The 16296-nt window shown below is 41.0% G+C and overlaps 2 protein-coding genes across 2 annotated transcripts; both read right to left on the reverse strand.

Annotated features, from left to right (window-relative positions):
• Nucleotides 1-453: 453 nt before the first annotated feature.
• Nucleotides 454-11408, reverse strand: sphk2 (sphingosine kinase 2). The gene is made up of 9 exons (XM_020092942.2): nt 11272-11408; nt 11052-11177; nt 8116-9552; nt 5610-5759; nt 5405-5499; nt 5157-5272; nt 4475-4675; nt 2736-4323; nt 454-2380 (listed from the first exon to the last, which is right to left on the reverse strand). Exons 3-9 carry the CDS (start codon nt 8576-8578, stop codon nt 2318-2320), a joined length of 2676 nt encoding a protein of 891 aa, XP_019948501.1. The 5' UTR covers nt 8579-9552; nt 11052-11177; nt 11272-11408; the 3' UTR covers nt 454-2317.
• Nucleotides 11409-11684: 276 nt separating this feature from the next.
• On the reverse strand, nt 11685-15998 carry rpl18 (ribosomal protein L18). Its single transcript, XM_020093129.2, has 7 exons — nt 15863-15998; nt 15160-15246; nt 14948-15055; nt 14020-14118; nt 13758-13881; nt 13373-13442; nt 11685-11818 (listed from the first exon to the last, which is right to left on the reverse strand). The coding sequence occupies exons 1-7, from the start codon at nt 15863-15865 to the stop codon at nt 11743-11745; spliced, it is 567 nt and encodes a 188-aa protein (XP_019948688.1). The 5' UTR covers nt 15866-15998; the 3' UTR covers nt 11685-11742.
• Nucleotides 15999-16296: the final 298 nt, after the last annotated feature.

Raw genomic sequence — 16296 nt, forward strand, 5'->3', positions numbered from 1 at the left:
TATAAATTAAAAAGACGAAAATAGAGGAGACTTGGTCCAGATAAACTTATCAAGTTACATTTATTACATATCATGTATAGCTATCAACTGTACATTCTATGTATGTATTTTCACTATTTTAGAATAATTACAATTTAATTACAGGCAGCCCATTAAAGACATTTTAGTTGCATTACAACTGAGGAGTCATATCAAATTGGTCTATAACACCATGGCCTGAGCTATGGCCACAGATGACAGTGTTTAGGGAGGTAAACTTTGATAACTTTAAACATCAACAGTAAATATTTTGGCAAAACTATATTCAAAGTGAGTATAGTTCCCTATACAAGGTTTAGTTACAAGCCTAAACTCATTGTTGTAATCGTATTCTGCAGCGGTGTAAGCACAGTGTCATTGTAGTAAAGACTAGCTACATTGTGCATTCAAAGGGAAAAAAGAAAGAAGACAGCCTGGTGAGCAAAGAGTTTTACTCCACATTTTCTGCAGTCAGGTTTGAACAGTTCATGATCGACAGCCAGAATTTACAGGCTTTTTATACAAAAGCATTGATTTGCCCAGGCATGATCATGCCATACAGTATGTAGATGATGACCCAAGCAGTCAACACATGATCTTACTGATTGACACACTGCACATGCTAATGATGTAACCTTTGTCCAGACCAAGTGTATCAACAGGTAAATATAACTGGATATTAACTCCAGGATCTGCTGTTTCAATTCACTTTATAATTTGGAAGCACTGGTGTTCTCAAGATTTTTTGAAATTAAAACTCAACCTATGACTTACATTAACAGATTGGCTCCACTACTGGCTAATTCCTCGCAGTGCAAATTGTCTTTCCTCCATTTGATTTTATCTCTCGATCAAAAGTCTGATCCAACGACACAGAGCTGCTGGACTATGTTAGATTTTAAATGATTTTTTTGTCAAAGTCAGTTCAAACTTTTAAAAGCTACACTGAGATATTTGATAAATTTCAGGCTAGAAATGTAAATATCTAGTTCTTATTGTATCTGGACAAGGCTACTAGTGCATCCATTTTTATAGAACAAAACAATGTATCTGACTCTGCATGACTAAATCTAACTGTGCATTCTAGTGTTGTGACTCTCTGTGCTGCTCCAACTCCAGTTACTGTGCAAAATAACTGCACTACATGCTACTTGACAGAGGCATGTAATTACACTTCCAAAGACAACTCAGGAATAGTGATATATCGTAGACATAAAACAGTGAGGATGGCTAATGGTTGTAATTCTGAGAGATTTCTTAAAAAAGAACAGTCTAAAACCAACAACAAAGAAGCTTTGTTAAGACATTTTTATGTTCAATATGCTGCAAAGTCTGGTATCACTGACATCATCATTGTGCATCCACTCGCTAAGAAAAACAAGCTGATGTAAGAATGGCAGCAATTGTTACCGTTCAACGGTTCCTTTGCTGCTACTCATGTAATGACCCATCTTGATCTCGCTGCTTCACATTCACTCAATCGAATGAACAAGATGGTGATTAAAGTGAACTTTTATGCACATATTCTTCATGAATGCTTACAAATGAGTTTCATGCTCAAACACGTAGGTAGATGGGTCTACCAGTATGTCTGAGAATATAAGCATAGCTTTTATGTAGAGGACGGACACTCTGATGGGTGGATAGAGATCAAGAACTTTTAGGATTCTTGTAAGAAAGGGCAGAGGTACAACTGTACTGTCCAGTGTCAGATAAGGCATTCCTTTAAGGGACAGGTTTTTATGCTCAAATATTTGGACATTAGGGGTTTTAAGATGGAGAGTTGGGAAGAAATTTTATTAGGGTCGGAACAAGCATGTATTTCTATAGATTTTCATGTTTCTCTTAATTTAATCTTTAAATTTTATTTGATTGCTCTCCATCTCTAAATAAGGCAAATCATCAGGTAGTGCTTTTCTGCATGCATACGACTATGTATACATCCAACACATGCACTATCTGCACAAAAATCCCATTTACATTCGATTGTTCTTCCCTCTTATTATCCCAGTCTGTGCAGTTTTCATGCTTCTCAGTGTACACTGAGCATAATCCAACAGCTGTGCAATGAGGCGCATTTTCATCCATTTTCAAATTTGCTATTAATCCCTGCAGTCATGCTCCAATGATGTGTGGCTCGGTGGGTTATCCCTTTCATTAAATCCCAGGAAAAGCAGTTTCTGCAATCTAGGCTATTTTAAGTCTCTCACACATACACCCCCGTCTCTCAGAGTATGGATGGCAACAGAGATTACGTAATTCATCAGTGTATCTGTCAATCAGCTCAACCAACTCCTGATTAGAATCTGGTCATCTGTACTCCAGAGTCGCCGACAATGAGACGGGCCATAGAAGGGTGAACCTGTAAAATATCGATCAGAAAAAAACATAATTACAGATGAGAAGTTGCACAGTAACTAACACCACAGAATTATTGGTACTGTAGACAGCAGGGATGTTCATAATCAACCGGTCAAGTTTAAGCAGTAGTCAAGCAGCCAAACAAACAGTCGATATATATATAATGCAAATATGTTACTATAATCTTTATCTGGCTCAGCCATGCAAAGCATATAGCTGTTACATGAGCAATGGATTTACATATTGGTGACGTAAATCACATTTATCACACAATTGTCATCACATCTAGTCACCTACAGTTACTACACACACATCACACCACTTCAGGGCCGAGCACCATTTTTCCTCTTTCTGACCTGTGCTTGAAGCGGCCCATAGGGCACTAGCTCTCCATCCACAGTGAGGGTTCCTCGTGTAGACAGAGGCTGCAGCCTGAACGCCCTGCAGGTAACATGGCTCACATACGGCGAGCTGACGGAGTGGTGGTTTCCTCTTTCCATGGCAAAGAACAATCTCAGTAGAGTGGCTCTGGAGATCCCCGCCCGCACAAAGGTGAGGTGGATCAGTCCATCGTCAAACCTGGCCTGAGGTGCAGCATGGAGGTCAGCCCCAAGGTGGGACTGATAAAGGGCCAGGACCAGGACAAAATCCCCTTCAATGGTGACCCATTCTCTAGTGGGAAGGGGTTGGTCGAGTGGGGGTAACAAGTCATCCCTAGGGAGGTTTAAAGGCAGTGAGACAAAAGGACGGTTCCTATGAGGTCCTGCTGGCTCAGCAATGTCAAAGTTAAAGGATGAGGACGGTGTGCGTAGAGAGGGTGAGGGGGAGGTGGAGTTTGGCGTGTTAGGACGGGGGACAAGGTAGGATGAGGAGTGTGGAGAGGCACAAGATGGGGAAGAGGGTGGAGTGGGAGACAGAGACAGAGAGAGGGAGGGGAGTTTAGGTGGGAGGGAGTTTGAGTGGGAGTGCTGGAGGAGGGAAAGAGGCCTCGGCCTGGAGGCATTCTGGTTTTGGTCAAAGGTCTTGGGCTTGTTAGAGAAGGGAGAGTGACGAAAGGGAGAGGAGATGGTTAGAGATCGCTCACGAGCAACGTCTAGTGGGTAAGGATCTTTCTGGTAGTAGGTTCCATTGAGATCCATGTCCTCTACCCCATATGACGTGCCAGAATCTGCAACTTCTTCCTGACTGAGAGGCTGGTTAAATAGAGCGTTGGCTATCTGGCTTGATGGGGCTGAATTCTTTCTTAGTGCCTGTCTGGCCTCCTGAGGACTGTCTTGATAAGGGAAACCCTCTGACTCTTCATCTGCCTCTCGCCCCATGTCTACCCCATAGCTCTCTCCCAGCTCTCTTGCATGCAAAACTCCCTCCCCCTCTACACAACCACCACTGCCTTCCTTCTCCTTCCTCCTATCCTCCTCCTCCATCTCACTGGGGTGTAGCTCTACAATTCCCTCCTCTTCCCTTTCATCCTTTATCTGTGCCAACCTTTCTTCCCTTCGCATATTGCATTCATCCCTTTCATTTGATTCTGAACTCATCCCTGACCGCTCCTCTTCTGCTTCCATCTCCACCTCCCTCTCTCTGTCCTCTGCCAAGCTGCTGGCCCTCACTACACCGGTTCCTCCTCCTCTGGCCCTCCCTCTTCGCCTCTCCCTCTCTTTCTGCCTCTCCTCTTTTTCCCTCTCTACCTCTTCCTTACGCAGGCTTCTCTGTTCGCTGATGCCCATGTCAGAGCAGGTGCGATGAATGGGCGTTCGGCAGAAACCCTCAAGGCCTTCTGTGATACTACGGGAGAGTGGTCTCCTTGGCGGAGGAGGTGTAGCATCTGGTGATGTGTTGATAACAGAGGGCGGCAGGTAGGAAAGTCGACCCTTGTAGGAACGAAGAGAAGCTATGCGCACCAGGGTGCCGAGGGTGAAGCGAGCTGAACCCAGGCCACGATACCTGTAATAAGGAAAGATTTCATGTAAAGCTTTTGTTGTGAAAACCAAGTAAGATTTCCTAATTATAATATAATAAAGAGGAGAATTAGAGTTATGCGTAAATGGCCAAAGCCAACAATGGATGTTGTTGATGTATAAGCAATCAGACCCACCTCTCACTCTCTATGTCCACATCAGACACAAAGCCCCAGGCAACAGAGAGGAAAGAAAACAATCTCCTGGGTGTTGCAGTACGACTGCTGGAGGGAGCAGGGCTTGTTGTCACAGAGACCAGGTCCATGGGTCGGACACCGCCCCGACAGAGCAAAAAGCAGCAGTTCAAAAGGAGAGGCTCCCGAAGGCACATGTCATACCTGAGAGATATAAAGAGACAAAACCACTTGTAAGTCAAGATAACAAGAGAACTGCAAAAACAGCAGTGATACAGTATCTTGGTCTAGATAACCAAGTGATGACAAAGAAAAGACCCAACAACTTGTGAGTATGGTACAAGATTAATCTGATTTTGTGCAATTAAAATTGAAAAATCCATGTACCTTTGAACCTCTGTCTTATCTATAAGACAGAGATAGACTTGTGCAAGGTCTAACAAAGCTTGTGTGTAATACCTTATTAACATACATTTAAGATGTAAAAATCATATCCGAGTTTTCATGATGAAATTGACATGAAGACTATCCTTAATTAGCACTTCATACTTTGTCTGGGTCGACACTTTTCAGTTGGGCTGTAAGAAGTAGTGTCAGAAATACTTATTGATCCCAAATTGTGTTTGTTACAACTGAAAAACACACATTACTTATCTTTACAATCATGAATGAAACGCATGCTTACCCTGCATGGTGGTTGATGGAGCCAGCCAGTGCATTCCCAGAGCCACAAGGCAGAATGCCAACAGGTGTCTTTATTGCTTGTTCCCAGTCTGGCCGCTCCATCAGCCCATTAATGACCTACAAGAACACGACACAGTATTATACTGATGGACAGTTTGACCCATACAAGAAGGTGGTATAAAATACACAATACTGTATAATTTACTCATTGAATCCCACCATTCTTGCACAGACAGACGCATTACAAACCTCATGCAGCAGGCCGTCTCCGGAAACAATGATGATGCCATCCCACTCTGGGAGCGATATCTCCCGGATGAGCTCCCTTGCGTGGTTCTGACGCTCTGAGACAGATTATGAAAAAATCCAATAAAGATGAACCCCTGTTACACATGTATGTTTTATCGAAATGTTTTATCTGCCTCATGATGCTTCTATTGCTGTGACGTGTTACCTGTCTGTATAAGGTTGTAGCTGATATTGGCTTCTCTGATCATTGGCAGGATGGTGGTCTGACACCACTGCATCGCCTGGCCTCTCCCACTGAAGGGATTGACCAATAACAGTAGTCGCTTGGGACGAGGTAGCAGACTTCTTGAAAATTCTTCATGAAAAAGGAAGGGAGAGTGAAAGTAAGTTAAAACAAAGAAAGGAACTAGAGGTTGACTGCATTTTCAAAGCCAGCCAACTGGGACGTAAACTAAGCTGTCATTGCACAGTGTTGCTCAAACCTTTGAGTACATTCAACTATTTGAGCCTTTTCTATTTCCCTTCAAAGGATTTACTTGTTGTTAGTCAAGAGAACATCTATTAATCATTTCAATTCATACACACGGGCAAGGAAAATGTAAGCATTCAGAATATAGAACATAGGCAATAAATAAAACAAGGTAGGAAAAACTAAAGCAACTGTGTGCAGAGTTAAATCATTTACTATCTAACCAACCGCTGTGTGGGACGCTGTTCTTCTCTACTGTGTTATCAGCCCAGCTGGAGCTTGGAATAAGCAAAGCCCTTCTACATTTAGCTCACCAGTCTAAGATTTTGTGTTTTACAGATGGATGTCAATGGAACAGTGATGGAGATGACTTGCACAAAATCATTACTTTTTTGCACTACTACTCAGGTGGACAGTCAGACTGTCCTACTGTACAATCTGCACTGTCATTATTATACTGTTACTGCACTGTCACACTTTAATATGTTTATCTTTTAGCTGTGCTTTTATAAAGAAAAAAAAATACAAAGAAAACTGTACATTTGAATTGTTTTACTTTTTTTACTTCTTGATTCTGTCTGATTTCTAAAATCGGTTAATCGCTGCTGTAACAAGAAGAGCTGCAAAAAGAATTTTCAATGTTGAATGTTGGTGACAATGTTAAACACTGACAATAAAGGATTCTGATTCTGATTCTGATGACGTGACTACACTCTCAGATAATCCTGGATTATGCAACAAAGGACAATAAAGCAAATTAACAGAAAACCCACAACTAAAAGCATAACAATTCACAAAAACAAATGATGACAAATAGAGCGATTAGGTGAGAGAATGACACAGAGAAATCTAGAAGGAATAAAGGCTATGTGAGCACAGTGAGTGGAAGAGAAACAAGAGGTCAAGCGGTCTAAACTGAAGAAAATAGAATGGATTGAAATACGATGAGGCAGGAGCAGACTGCAGACAAACAGAGGACTGAAGGAAATAGAAAATGAGAGAGATATTTTTGGTAAAGCCTGAGGAAAACACGCAATCCAGTGAAAGAGATTAAGGGTGAAAGATTTAAGAAGAGGAAGGAGAGAAGAAAAGATGGGGGGTGCTGGTTAAGTAGATGATGCACATATAAACTAAGTGGAAGTAAACACTGAGTGGGACCTTTCTATCTGTCTGACTTTACAGTCTGAGGGACACAGTGCGTGGGAAGGGGTGGAAAGCAGCAGAGGACCCACCCTCTCTGTCTCTACATTTGACAGTGAATGATACAGACCGTGTGTGCAGGACAGATAAGGGTGAAGAAAGAAAGATGAGAAGGATTATGGATGAATAAACCCAAGGAAAAGACATCATTAGGTGAAAAGAACAGAAGAAATCCTAACTAAGTACGATACATAATACATTTCACAACATCTTATTGTGTATTAATGGTAATTCAGTTTTTTTTCAGTGAGATAAACCCTAAAATGCTCAACCACTCGTGCCCTCAGTGAACTGTATATACAGAAAGGTCTTCGGTCACTGTGACATTACTCTATACTTACTCTAAGCATTTACAAAGGAGGCATAAATCAAGGCAGCGAGAGGTAACATTGTGTGGCTTCTGGTAGTAAACAACAGGAATTCAAGACTTGATTCAGAGTCAAAGATTGAAGTGAGCCACAGTAACTGTTAAATTAAAATGTTATCGTATGTAAATTATGACCACTGCTCTTTTAACACAGCCATTTACTCCACAAAGTCCCTTAATTAAAACAGAGCAAATTCAGGAGTTCAGAATTTTTGCAATTCAGACAAACATTGTTGGTGATATGCTGTTCACCAAGGCTGCAACTCTTGATTGACTGAATGATTATTCAACTAAAACATTATTGAATAACAGTTTCAAGTGTTTCTAAAAAAATTATTTCGAGCTTTTATGTTGTTATACAAACGATATATAATACAGTCGGTACAAGAAGTCATTTGATGATGTTAGTTTGTCATTACGAAATTGTGGTTGGCATTTCCACAATTTTCTCATGCAGACCAAAAGATGACTCTATTAATTAAACAATTTGCAGATTCATTCATTCTTAAAAAGTTGCAGACCTAGTGTTAACAAATGATCTAATCTGATTTTTAAAAAGTTGCCTCTGCAAAATGAACTTGATGACATAGTGAGACAAACTCAAACTGGTAGTTTGGCTGAAATATAAACAAATGCTTCAACTAGAGAAACCAGGATCTATTGAGACACACTCACCTGTGTCAGCAGTGACGGTCACACCTCTGAGGAGACACTGCACCGCAGCCGACCACCTCTCAGCCTCAGGCCGGCTTTCTGCCCGGTACGCCCTGACCTGCCTCCGCCGGGACACCCCTTTCCGTCGTTTCCCTGGTTGGTACCAGTACAGCACCAGAAGAGGAGGTGCAGGGGCACGGGGGCAGCTGCAACCCACTAGCTCCGATAAAGGCAAGAGGAGACGGGCTTCCTTTCCCAGTCGTGTTGACAAGCGCTGGATATGTATGTGGGTGTGGGTGAGTGTCAAGGCATAGTTTGAGGCCGGAGCCAGAGTAGGAGAGGCAGCGGGGGAGAGTCCGCCTGGACCACCAGGGCTGTTGGGGCAGCTGTTATTGTTGCTGCTACTGCCTGATCCCCAGCTCGCAAACTGTCCATGGAGGAGGGCTTCTGCTGGAGAAGGTGAAGAGGGCTCTGGGGATCGCATCCTCTCTGATGAAGTGGGCAAGGTTTATCAGGAAAATTACATCTAGCAAATTAGAGGGAGGTTTTTTCTATGGTCAGAGGTGTGAAGAGTGGAATTTGGCCGTCTCCTCAAGACTTGCAGGGAAAATGTATTTAAATGTCAGTCTGAGAACTTTATCCCTGAAATCTTCACAAAATCATTCAGTGCTTGGTTTCAAGAAACATAGTCACAAAAAGAAGTCCTGTTCACACTTCAATTGATAAGAAAAATGATTCCTTCCAGTTCAAAGGTTCTTCTGTTAAGAGTATTTATCCAGTGAAAATGGAAACTGCCATTTGAAGTGAGTGATTAGACAACACTGTCATTCAAACAAGTGTTTTCCACAAAGATTGCTTAAGTAAAAAAACAAGTTTACAACAGAACTTAAAGCTGCCTATTGTGATAACAATTTAAGGCAGCTGAGCAGCTACACAACATTAAAAATAAATCTTTAAATAATTATAGAAAAACTCAAGTTGCATTGAAAAACTGATTAGGCATGAATGAGAGAAATAAACACAACTTGTTTAAACAGGCTACAACAATTAAATTAAATTAACGCACAGATTAAAAACTGTAAAGTGTGGTGCATGGTAAGTGCTGTCTGAAATGTAATTGATGCCATAAAGATATGGTAAGCTAGGCAAGACGTTACCTCTAGTGTTATCTTTAATCTCAGTGATATATGCAGGAGGCAGACAGGAGGAATGACTGGGCCAATCCTCTGACAGTAGTGTGATACATTAAGGTTTCATTTAAGCAAATGCTGTTGCGCTACTTCATTATCTACTCTGCACAAGAGGAGGGTGAACACAAGGTCAGACAGATGGAGACAAGATCAAAAACAAAATCAAAAACAGAAACAAAACAAAAGACAAACAAGGAGACGGTTCCAGGTGGGTGCTTGGTTTACGTCATGAGTCAAGCCTCACGTTCCCTCCCTAAGATCTCTGTTCCTGTATGAGGTGAAAGAAGGGAAAGAGACCATTTTAAAAAATGAAACAAAGTAAAGACGAGCAGAGCTTTAACATGAGTGTGATCCATTAAACTACACACTACAGGGTTTTGAGTAGTTAGATTATTGATTCACACGGAAGAAACAAACAAACTAAAGTGTATACGTTGAAAAATGTATGTCTATAATTGACCTAGATTTCACAGTGCAAAGTAAATGAATGAAAAGAATAAGCAGAGAGCAGGACTTCCATGATAAGATACCAACTACAGGGTGAAGCAACACAGGCTCCATCATGCCCCTTGACCTTAGGTGTGCCTTTACTGCAGCATGCAGTGACTCAGAGTCACACATCCTCAAACGAATTGCTGAGACACGATATTATTTTGCATGAAAAGTCGAATGAGAATGACCACAGTGGGTTTGGGGGTTTTAGGATTTAGGACAGAGTCTCTTTCACAATCTGAATCTGAGATTGAGATTTCGCAAAAAATGCTGACCTGAGTGGCACTGGATTTTATAAGCTTAACAATGTGCATTAGTATTTAACAGTCTTACTGAACAAATGTTTTCACAATAAATCATTTGGTTCGTGAGTGTGATTAAAAAGGACGAAACAAAGAAAACAATTGTGATTAATGACAAAGATATCTGCCTGTGTATATGATGCATCCTAATACAGTGACTTCTCTCTGATTATATAATTGTTAATCTATATGGATGAGAGGTAACAGGTATGTTGCATCAGCAGGATACAATCCATTAGACTTTAGTAAGTCAAAGTACAGTTACTGGACTATCACTGTGGGACTTGGTAGACCCTAAATTAATAAACTGGTCACACTCAGCCAGGAAACAAACTGTGGTGCAGACAATATCAATACTTGGCTGATGTCCTGTCCTGATAAAACAGAGAAGAAAGAAAGGAGCTCACTGATGCCCATTGTTGCACCTTACGTCCTTGAAATGCAGGGCGGGGACACCCAGAAATAATAATATCAGGAGGCTAATTCAGTCTCCCACACAATGAGCTGGTTGTTGACGGATCCGTGGTATTTTGGGCAACTTTCTGTCAGCTTACACTTTGAGCTGAATGACACAATGACACAACAAACAGTCGGATAAAGAGCTCGTCCCTTAAAAACACTGATGATCCAAAGTAAAAGCTCTGGACGCTGAACTTTAACCAACGTTAGCTAGCAGGTTGACAGCTAACTATACTGAGTGCACTTAAGCAGCTAGCTAAAGAAGCTAACCGCTACAGCTTTGAGGTTATTTACAAAAATAAAAGAGTTTAAAATACATGAAAAGTAGTAAACGCTGAGTCAAAGTGATGACGAACGCGAGCTAATGTTGATTAATGCTGTGAAGTGCAGCTTGACAACGCTGTGACAGTTAGCCGGAGCTAGCAGTTTTGCTAGTCAACATGTAGATAAAAAGTTCAAGCAGAATAATGTCACGGTAAAAATGGTATAAAATTAAAAAGACATCAGGTCTCACCGTGGGTTCAAGGAGAAGCTCCAGCTGGACATGTTCACGTCTCATCTCTCGTTCGGTGTAACGAGAATCCAAAGTTAGCGCAGATAACGTTACATGGCAACGCTAGCTAAAGGGAGATGTTTGATTCTGTGCAGCAAAGACACGAACACTCGCAATCTGAGTGTGACTGCGGGAGACTTGAGCTGATGACGCGACAAAGAAGCGATATGGCCACAATTACCTCATGCTGTCCCCCCCTCTCACGACGACAGACAGCCGCTCGCTATGAAAACTGTGGCTCGGTGCAGGAAGTGTCTGGAGACGCAGCAGCAGCAGCTTTGAGCGGCGGAGAGGAAATCCAATGGCGATAAGGAAAACACTGCAACACCCACCGACATTCTCCAATCATTGACAGACCAGCACTTCCTGTCCGAGTCATGTTTTTCCAGGAGACTCATATCAATGATGGTCAAAATATTTGTCAAGTCACATCTATGCTTTTTCCTCTTACGCATTGAGATGGAAAACAAACACATCTTAGATGTTTTAGACATGGCTCATCAGCCTCCATCCACGTCATCCTCTGATGTAAGTGAGTGACCCTGTGTTTTCACCAGGGTGTGCAAGCTGCCATATAAAACACAGGACACAAACTCATTTTATACAGCCAAATCTTTTATTTGTATCAGATTGCATGAAAAACAAAAAGACACTAGTTCTTGTAGCCACGGCTGGCTCTGCGACCACGAGCTCTCTCGAACTTCCTGCCCTTGGAGCGGATGTAGGGCCTGGAGAAGAGATACAAGTATTAGATGATGGCACCACAAAAAAAATATGTACATGTATAAAGATGAACTTTAGTGTCACCAATGTCCCAGTACAAATGACCACTGAATTTAAGGTTCACAGTTAAATGATTCTCCTTTTACCAGCTACACTATACTTGCGAATGTGGCTGTTAATTGTTCGTGTCACATTCAGATTATAATTTATATCAACCTCAGCAAATAATACATTTCTAACATTCATTAAATGATAAAAAAAAAAACACCCCACAATAGGAGCCAATATCTTAAAGATTGTATGAATTTTTGAGCAAAGTAAAATTTAACATAGCACCTTAAATTTTTCACCAACAGCACTACTCTTTAAAAGACACCAAAATAAACTGATTTAAGGCAGCCAAGGTGTACCATAGCTAGTGTCTATGCTGAGAACACAACCAGAACAATGAATTTGTCATTTGTTCCACGTGTTTCAGCAAAGGCTTGATTACTGGATTCTTCAGAGTATCACTTCTCTGCACAGTAGATTTAAATTTGTGGTTTTAATTTAAACATTCAGTGTTGAATAAAAATCAAGTCATCATCATTTGTGAAAAGCACCCAAGTACTCTATATTCACCAGAATATAAAACATCCTTTGAATTTTAAGACATTTACCACCCTATCACTGAAACTTGCTTATAGATGAAAACAAAATCAATCACTTAATGATCAAGGTGAGTAAATGTAACATTTGACACCTAAGAGTTGATACTTAAGAGAAAATGTGAGCAGTTAATTTAATTACAGCAATTGCCAACTGATACATCTTATTCTATTACTATTTATGGGCCCTTGGTTATTACCTGGTTATCAAACCAATCAACATTAAAGAGAACTGTTGGTTACAGACAGTACGTTTTCTAAGAGATGTAGCATGAGAGCAAACAAGACAATGTCTGATTGACAGTGTGTCAGAGACAAAGTCACAGAGCTGGAGAAAGTGTGTGCTGATGTAATGACAAGACAATCACAATATGAATTGTGATCTTTCCTCCTAATTTTGAAATTTACTGTGGAAAATATACAGCCTCAGACCAGCTTATGGACTTATTTGTGCAATTTAACAAACGAATAAAATTTAAGACATAGGCAAAAAATATAATTCATCTAATGTGATTGGCAGAACCACATCCTTATCTGGCACCAGCCCATCAGCTTTGCTGCTAGATTGCACTGAATTGTTTTTCAAACGTGCCAAACATGAAAGATCATACATAGAGACTATCATTCTATTCGTTTGTCAACATTGCATAGATCTAAATTAGGGAATATCAAGCGTAAATATCACAATCTTTAAGATTCATGGACGTCTTCGAGTTCCATCACTAATAATAAATAATCAGACACCCCCGTGTAAGACACTACATTTTTAACGTAATTTTCAAAGCTTTCTTCTCTGGTCTATGTGGTAGCCAGACTGACTGATCAAAGTACAGGAGCAATATTGGAAATGGTTGAGTCAGCCTTAAAAAAAATTCTCTGTGTTTAACAATGCAAACTCCACTGTGAACATACTTGGTGTGGCTGTGAGGGGTTCCAGGGGCTTTTCCAAAGTGCCTGTACACCTCTCTGCCTTTGCGGGGTCCTATGAAACAAATACATGTTACAGAGTGACATTTTATTAATTGTTCCCAAAAAATATGATAGTCAGAAAATTATATTATAGAGAGCACATGAAAGGTTAAATACAGCCCTTAATAGCTGATATCAATTTAGCACTGAGATTGAAAAGTGATATATTAATAATAATATTAAATTGATTCTTAAGTTTTCTCAGATTGCAATGACAATGCTATGAAACTGCTTAAGTGTACTTTAGTGCTTGATGCTGACACTGGCAGGACAATGACTGCCAACATTAATTACTGTAGTTTCTATCTGAACCATAGAATTTAGTTACCTGACAGCAGCACTGTGCCCTGTCCTTTGGGAGAAGCCAAAGCCAGCTGGTCAAAGGTCATCACCTGACCGCCTGCCTTCAGGATTCTGCGGCGGGCACCATCTGTAACCCTCAGAGCACAGATCTGCAGGACAACAAACAGGACATGAAGACTATTGCAGAGATTTCCAACAATATTACCACGATGAAGATTCCTCATGGCCAGATGGACAATATCGTTTATCAGAGAAGGAGGAAAAAACACACTTAAAGGAGGAGGTACCTTAAGCTTGGGGATATCCTGAATCCTGACATCATCAGTGACTGTTCCCACAACAACAGCGGTTCTGTTCTCACGGCCAGGCATCTTCATCTTACGAATCTGAGGAGATAGAAGCAAAGTCACAAATTCATCTTCCTCTTCACCGTCAATCATAGACCATCTGGTCTGTCAATCAATCATGTAATGAACAAAATTGTGACAAATATGCAATATGATGTGATATATTAGTGGATATCATGATAGATTTTATTTATCCCAGATCATTTCTTTGCATCAAATTAAAGAAATATTCCAATTTACTGCCAAAAATATAACTTGTTGACATCAATTAAATCTCAATTTTAACACCAAGGACCAGTAGAACAAACTACCTAAACACAAATAAGGATGCACTGATGTAAAACACAAAATAGCAAAACTCAAGAGACTTTGCCACAGCAAGAACCAATTGGAAGTGCCCCTTACAAAGTCTGCACTCCATTCAACTTCCTTCCAGAGATCTTAATTGGTAATTAACGTCCAGTCAAATAAAGCCGGGGATGCCATAAGACTAAAAACAAACTTTTCAGGTGACCAAGACTGAAGGAAACTCGTATATCAATCTAACATGTCAACAATCAATCTGGACAGTGACCCTGCTGTCTGCTACAGTAACACTGTGTAGTGAAAAGAGAGCACTGGAGTCAGTGTGTGTGGCTGTTACCTATCCCTCAAATTCAGGGACTAACAGAAGCTATGCAATTGTTTTATAATTATTTAAGCCGCTTGTGGTGATGAATTTGGCCCCGCACAAACGTGATCACTATAAGCGGTTTCCATAGAACTAAAACTTTGTCGGGAGGCTGCACAAAATTTGTCAGGGCCTCACAATTCTCTATGGAGGAAAAACCCTGTCTGCAGTTGTGAGGGTGAGAGAAGTGAGACTGACCAGGCGGGAGATGGAGATGGGAGGCCTGTTGGTCCTGCTCATGAAGAGCCTCCTCAGGACCACCTTGTTGAAGGAAGCATTAGAGCGACGGGCCAGGAACCTGTACAGCTGTTGAGAAAACCAGAGGAATGGTTAGACATATTACATGGAACAGACTGAATCGTATTGTGCTTAGACTATTACTACAGCATGGTGTGTGTGTGTGTATTTACCTTGACCAGGAGCCTCAGATAGATATCCTGGCTCTTTGGCTCTTTCCTGTGCACCTTACGGTCCTTGTTGTGCCTGATGTCGACTCCCTTTATAAGTAAGCAGAAGCAAATACACAATTCATAAGAAGGCAGCTCATTAAACAACACTTCACACACGGCCTTATGAAATCCTTGATCCAAGCTTCATTGCTGGACTTGCTAAACATTCAATCTAAACCTGATATGACAGAAATGTAGTAAGAACGTGTAAGTGAGGACTATTTACACGGCTAAAGACAACAGGCAGTTTAGCATGTAGCACAGGATAGTTCACACGTTGACACTGTGCTGCTAGCTGCTATGGCGACCTGAACCGCTCCAGACCTATTTACTGTGTGATACGGAAGCTAACATTTACTAAAACACTGACACTGTAAAGCAGACCGTGGTTTAAAAGAATAACCCGCTCAGTGAGAACACGTCCACACAATATTTCTTGCCAACTTCAATGAGTGAAGCGGCTACAGTGCTAATGTCGGCACCGGGGAGGGTAAGCTAACATCGACAATAAGCTCAAACATCATGAAATAACGACAGAGCTGCTTTATAAATAATGTTCACAATCAGTGATGGTAGCTGTTGAGCAGATACGATGTTTTAACACAGAGGATGATCGTGGATACTCAGCGAATCGTGTTTAAAATCACAGACTAGCGACACCTACCATCTTGGACTCAGAGCGAAGAGGGAAAAGGAAGAGCCGAGGTCTCGCGATAAACGATGCTGTGAAATCTCGGCAATCTGATTGGCTGGTGAGCACGCGCTTCCTGCGGGTGACGGTCAAATAACATCTGTGAGGATTTTAGGATACTGCCCCCAGTGGTGGAAACAGCGAGAGAGACGAGTGTATTGTAGTAGATCATTTCAATTTGTTTCATACATTTGTACTGTTCGGTCCATTTAGTCATGAAAACATCTATCTATCTATCTATCTATCTATCTATCTATCTATCTATCTATCTATCTATCTATCTATCTATCCATCCATCCATCCATCCATCCATCCATCCATCCATCCATCCATCCATCTATCTATCTATCTATCTTTAAAATGTCTATTTTTCTATTTGTAATGAGGAATCTTAGCAGTACTTTATA

Source organism: Paralichthys olivaceus, chromosome 13 (genome assembly GCF_024713975.1).
Source record: "Paralichthys olivaceus isolate ysfri-2021 chromosome 13, ASM2471397v2, whole genome shotgun sequence".
Taxonomy (NCBI): Eukaryota; Metazoa; Chordata; class Actinopteri; order Pleuronectiformes; family Paralichthyidae; genus Paralichthys; species Paralichthys olivaceus.

Bases quoted from the DNA above. Each gene is read 5' to 3' on its own strand.
- sphk2 (XM_020092942.2), bottom strand. From the start codon at position 8,578: ATGCGATCCCCAGAGCCCTCTTCACCTTCTCCAGCAGAAGCCCTCCTC. The intron at 5,273-5,404 runs GTTTGTAATGCG...GTGTTCTTGTAG, and splicing joins GAGACGGCCTGCTGCATGAG to GTCATTAATGGGCTGATGGA. The intron at 4,324-4,474 runs GTGGGTCTGATT...TCCTTATTACAG, and splicing joins GTGGACATAGAGAGTGAGAG to GTATCGTGGCCTGGGTTCAG.
- rpl18 (XM_020093129.2), bottom strand. The intron at 15,056-15,159 runs GTAAATACACAC...TTTTCTCAACAG, and splicing joins ATCTGAGGCTCCTGGTCAAG to CTGTACAGGTTCCTGGCCCG. The intron at 13,882-14,019 runs GTACCTCCTCCT...GTTGTCCTGCAG, and splicing joins AGGATATCCCCAAGCTTAAG to ATCTGTGCTCTGAGGGTTAC.